The sequence below is a fragment of the Ciconia boyciana genome, chromosome 2, assembly GCF_034638445.1.
Source record: "Ciconia boyciana chromosome 2, ASM3463844v1, whole genome shotgun sequence".
Classification (NCBI taxonomy): Eukaryota; Metazoa; Chordata; class Aves; order Ciconiiformes; family Ciconiidae; genus Ciconia; species Ciconia boyciana.
The window spans coordinates 83,452,781-83,458,780 of record NC_132935.1 but is presented as its reverse complement, the minus strand read 5'-3'; the positions used below and the strand labels follow the sequence as shown (position 1 = coordinate 83,458,780).

The 6,000-nt window shown below is 43.9% G+C and overlaps 1 protein-coding gene across 1 annotated transcript in view; it reads right to left on the bottom strand.

The window, feature by feature from the left end:
• Positions 1-3,494: 3,494 nt before the first annotated feature.
• Positions 3,495-6,000, bottom strand: part of BASP1 (brain abundant membrane attached signal protein 1) — a 53,286-nt gene continuing 50,780 nt past the window's right edge. The window contains exon 2 of the mRNA XM_072853129.1: positions 3,495-5,098. Coding sequence (XP_072709230.1) covers positions 4,355-5,089 — 735 coding nt within the window. The 5' untranslated portion in view covers positions 5,090-5,098 and the 3' untranslated portion in view covers positions 3,495-4,354. The remainder of the gene's footprint in view (positions 5,099-6,000) is intronic.

The following is a 6,000-nucleotide window of genomic DNA, read 5'->3' as shown; positions in this document are numbered from 1 at the left end:
CCAAGTGATTAGCATTTAAAAAATCTTTAAAAAGAGCCTTAAAGACTATGAATTCAGTGCAATGAGACAGCAATGAAAGTATAACAGTAGATGTACTGAAGAAATGTACTGTGAGAAAATGCCTTCTGCAGCACTGGCAACAAATCTGAGGTATGTTGTTGACATACTCCCCAGTCTGGCTAAATATGGATAAATTCATGGTAATGCAATCTAGTGATAAGAAGCTCCTGAAGCAAGACTGAGGGCTTGATTCAACCACTGCTTCAAGCTCAGTTCAGTACACTAGAATCAAGCTGGAGTTCAAGCCGATTCAGAGAAGGCAATTGTTAGGTGAGACAGAGAATGGATAGACCTCCTAGTTAAGGGCTGGAACAAAGGAAGCGCCAGCAGAAATTGGGAAGTCACTGAGTTTAGGTACAGGCAGTCACACAGTCACATGCCTGGAAGTGCTGTCACATAAGACACCAACACATCCTATAGTGTTTTATTTCACTCTTTCTTCACGGAAGTGTCTATCCTGTACGGACACATAGGTAAGTGTATAGAAACCAGCTTCAGGGGCAAGCGGTAAGCATTGCTTCTAGGAAGTCATTTCATAATGAATATTTTAACATAACTTTAGTTGTTTTTCCATCTCAAAATGTCTTTATAAAAATGCAGGCAGGTACTCTTCAAGTAAAAAAAAAAGAAAAAGTAAAGGTTAAGTTCCTGTACATGTAATGGCAGCTGCATTTCTCCTTGCTGTGAAAGTGTGAGCAAAGTGTGAGCAAAGCCGATGGTACTGACCTTCCTATTGTCGATGGGAGAGCAACAGATTCTTGACAGTCTCCAAGGCAAAACAAGGGAGACCTTGCAAACATCTCTTTAGGGCTCTAAACAATAGCAAAGGTTCTTTCCCAGGGTTGAATTTCTCTATTCCTTTGGCACGCTTTCACAAAAGGGCTGGGTCCCTTGAGGTTATCTGCAGTGTGCTTATGCTCAAAGCATTAACATGCCTGTTAGCTCTGTACCCTTAGCATACTTTTACTGTTATTAAAGAGTGATTATAACTCAGAAAAAGAGGATCTTGGAGATGAGATAGTGGACCGAGGTGAAGAAAAGCAGGGCTCTAGGCTCTAACCTCTTCTCATGCCACTTCAGGCAAGCAACGTGCTTCGCATTTCTATTAACCATATATGCGTAGTTCATGAGCTCTTTGAACAGAGATGATTTCTTTCCTTGTGTATGTAGGTATAGAACAGCAGCAGTGTGGAGCAATGGCCTAAGCCAGAATGCCTTGGCACAACCAGTTATACACTAAGCATTTTAACTAACTACTATGACAAGACTGATTTTGCAGCCCCCTCTATTAATAAAAGAATTTAAAACATTATATGGCAACTTCCCTTGTGATTTTTTGAGAATACTGAGCACTTAATAAGTGCATCAGTCTTTGGCTGCACTGCCTCTCAGCTTCTCAAACACCAGCGCGTATTTCTTTGCCCGTGCACCAGTGATTTCCAGCCACATGGGGCGTAACATTCCCTTGCACCATCAGCACTGTGGGAAGAAACTACCGTCAGCAAGCAGGCTGTGAGAACTACGGCATGTATGTTAAGTTTGCTGTCAGCTGCTGCAGAGGCTGCTGGGTTTGGTACAGCTGGGGAGCACAGGGGTATTTTTAATTGCCTCAAATAATTAAAGTAAGACTGCATTCAGGATCATCTCACCAGCTTTAAGTGTGCCAACTGAAGAAAGCTCAGGGGAAAACAAGGCATGTGTTGATTGTCAAACTATTTTAGTAATAGAGATTAAACGCTATTTTGAACATTATATTGAAAGTGAATGGGTGTGATACCAGCCAAGGTGTGATATCGTTAGTAGGCACATTCTCATACCATCCCAGTAAACAAGTTACATACCTATAATCCATTGGCAGCCACTTCCAGCTCAAAGGCAGAGCACAGACTTAGTCCCATCAGCTTCGGGTCGATTCAGTACTACGTCACCGTGAAGTACTGCAGGATCCCTGCACTCCTCCTCTCAGTCCTGGACTTGTCTCATGAAAATTCATGGAGGAGTTGTGGACAGAAGTTCTCCCATTCCAGGACACATCTACACTGGGAAACGATGGCAGAGGGCTCTTGCAGATTTGGAGGAAAGCCACAGACTTGGCCGCATAAAGATGCTGTAGATTGTGACAACTATATAAGCACAAAGCTTGGTAAACTACTGCAAATGCGTTATCTGCCTGGCCCCTTGCAGTGCTTCAGCTATTTAATCTAAAAAAGCCTGCCTTCTTTTTAAGCCAGAGTACTTAGCTGACCTGCCTCTGTGCAAAAGAATCCATTTTATTTTGCCATGTTATGCACGAAATTGACTCCTTTGCATTACGGATACAAAAGCTTGATGGTAGTGCAAGATTCGTGGAAGTGAATGACCTGATGTAAACCCAAGAGAACTACTCCTGCCTGTTCCAGTAAGATTTCTGTGGATGCATGACTGCACATTGGTATCCCCAGCACAGTATAGAACTTTGTATTTCTGAATAAAATAAAGGATAAGAATTATGGAAGTCTGTAGAGTCAATTATCCTCACTGCATGGGGAAAGACTGTGAAATAATTTGTATCATTTTAAAACACCATTTCCCTTATTTACTAAATACAAGTCCATTCATCCCTTTGGTATGTGTACAAGCTGTGTTTCTATTTACCGTTGCCCACTTCTCTCAGAACCTTTGCTCAGCCTAAGAGCTTATTGATGGGCAGACCAAATACGCTTCTTTAACCAGTTTTGTGAATCCTGGGCTCTGCACTGAAATCGTTGTCTGTATCCAGCAAGGACACCACCCAGCAGAAACTGCAATTATTCTTAATTCAGTTCTGCTGAATAAAAATGGGGCAAAGAGGCAAAACCATTGAAAAATGTTGTTTATGCCAGGCTAAACTCTGCTCAGCTACACAAGGTTACTCATATTTGAAATACGCAGAACTGGCCTTTTGTGGCAGCTGCAGTTCGTCTCCTGCACAATGGCAATGGGGAAAAGAACAAAGTGTATCAGCACTAGGAATATTTTAATAGGACTAGGATTAAATTTAATTGCCTCATTTTAAAAGATCATTTTATCAAATCCACTGTCTTACTCCCAGTTAAAACCCAGTCAGCATGCCTCTGGCTCTTTAAAACAGCAAGAGAGCATTTTTTCCACATGTTAAGGCAGGCAAAAGCCATTTCTACTTTGCCTGGGATAAAACATATATGAGATGTGCTGTTCATTTGCCACTTCTTCCAACCTCACCTGTGAATGCTTGTGGCTGTTGAAGTAGGAGTTTATGGCAGCATGTTTCTAGGATCATGAGGTTGATGGCTCTTTCTTTACCTCTACGTTGCTACAAATGGGAGAGTAAGCAGCCCCAGATGTAACACTTCTCTGACTGTAAGGATCTCCTTCACCTAATTCCCAAGGGGTAAAAGTAAAGAATTAATCAGTCTTTACACTTTTATATTTTTTAAATTATTTAACTTTTATTACTGTTGCACCATTTATACAATTACATATAATTTCAATGCATCCATTGTACATTTTTTTTCATTTGTTTTCCAATGAGTGTGTGTTGGTGTCTGTGACACAGAATGGAAGAGAAACTGGAACTGCAATGAACGCAGACTTTTTCATTTCCACTGACCAATAAACAGAACTACAGGTGCACCCAACCACAGACATGCATTAACTCGTCATGAGAAATCTAGGTAGGCTAAGTAGGATGAGAATGCTTTTTACTCCCAAAAAATATTTGGAGAGGAAGAATTGGAGGATTGGCATTGAGAAATATGTGGACAGCTAAGTGGGTTTTGTCTGAAAGTTGGCATTCATCCACTGCATAAAAAAAATATCAAAATAAGAAAGGCTGTAAATTAAAAAAACACAGAAAATACTGCTTTCATAAAGATCTGATTGCCTTGGCACAAACCCAGTGGGCAGAATCAAACGCATCACTCCCAAACCCCATTACAGAACAAAAAGAAGATTTTGATACATTGGTGGAGTGCATTTACAGCAGTTCAGATACAAAAGATGTGCTGTACTTTCAGACATCCATTTATTTTACTTTTTTTTTTTAATCCAGGACTTGTGTCAAGTTGGCAGAAAGTATATTAGATATTTCCCCACAAAAATACTATTTGGATTCTCCCCCCTCCCTCCCTCCCAACTTGATGGGACATCCTTTTCATTTTTTCTTTTTTTTTTTTTCTCCTTTTCTTTCTGGGCAATACTTATTTGTTATTTCAGATCTGAAACGAGTTAGTATAGCTGAAAAAATAAAAAAAAGACACAGGTTGTTTTAAGTGGTTGTTTCAACAGGCTGTCCAATTTAATCTTGCACTGCTATGGTTTGATCCGAATTAGTCGCTGGAACTTCAGAAGGTTTCGCTTCCTCTGGTGGGGCTGCAGGGTCCGAGGCCTTAGCAGTGGAACTAGGTGCTGCTGTTGCTGCCGCGGTCTCCTTGGAAGAAGGCGCAGCCTCGCTGCTGCTAGGTTTTGAGTCTGAAGCTGGGGCCACTTCACTTTTAGGTTCTTGGGCTGCAGGCGTTGCGGGAGCCTCAGTCTTTTTGGCTTCCCCTTCCTCTTTGCTCTTGTCATCTGCTTTACTGGGAGCTGTGGCTTCTGAAGGCTGGGAAGCTTTTGCATCATTGCTAGGCTCAGAAGTTTTGGGTGCTTCGCTACTGGCAGCTGGAGCAGGGGCTGCAGTCGGCTCCTCTTGCTTGGGTGCCTGTTCGTTGTTCTTCTGGGGCTCTACTTTTGCATCAACAACAGCCTCCGACTTCTCTGGTTCTGGTTTCTGGGCTTCTTCCTGGGTCACCGTTTTCTCCTTCTCCCCTTCTTTTTCTTCCGTCTTATTGGCAGCAACCTGAGTATCCTTTTCACCCTTTTCCTCCTTGTTGTTCTCCTTCACTTCTGTGGTCTCTGTGGTTTGCTGGGCATCCTCAGCCTCCTTCGGAGTCTCCTCTTCCTCAGTTGCTGCTCCTTCAGCCTTCTTGTCTTTGTCTTTAGCTTTTTCATCATTGACACTGTACCCCTTCTTCTTCTTGCTCAGTTTGCCTCCCATGTTGGAGCTCTGTAACAGAAAAGAGGAGGTGGTTACCCAAAGCCCAGCATTTATCACCGACAGAATCAAACTCAGATCAACTGAGGTGCAAGAGAAAAATTGATGCCGGCTCCTGAAAAGAAGACTACAACAGGTTTGATCAGACTTTATCAGACGAACGCACAGACGCCGCTGAGCACCACTGCCGCTGAGCTTACGTCCCGCTCAGCCCTGCAGCATTTCAGTCAGCAATCCCCCTTCCGCCACATCCCCTTATGAACAGTCCTTCTCGGAACCCCTCTAACTCTGGTTACTTTTCAGGGGGGAGGGAGGGGAGGGAGTAACAAGACAATGGAGGAGTAACGTACATCATGATCTGTTGTGTCCAGAGAAAGGGATGTAAGGGGTGGAAGTAGAAAAAAGCCGTATTTATATTCAGGTTGGGCACAAACTGAATTTGACAGTCAATCTTGGCATCCACCCCTGGTTAATGCAAAGTCCACTATCACTCTAGCAAAGGCTATGAACCAGCTTTGCATTAAGGTTTGGAAAGATCAAAGCGAGCCTAGAGCCAGTGAGAAGGCTGATGTTCTTCCTAACACAGAAGACTGCATCTACTTACTCCACTCCCACCGCTTGTTACCTACACAGCCAGCTCCCACTGTATATACAGCCTACGTGTGGGGCTCATGGCACCCAGAGGCCAGGAGCGCGTGCCTCCCTCACCCAGAGGTGTGGGGACCACGCTCCAGCAGCCCCAGAAGCAGGAGCAGCTCCCGGGCAGGGACGTCCCCACGCAGAGACCCCCACCCGGTCCCTTCCCACCCCGCAGCTGCCGCAGCGATCGCCAAGCACGAGCCCCACATTCCCGCACATGGCAGCGCCTCACAGCCCCCTGCAGCAAGATGGGAAACACAGAGCCTGAAACACAG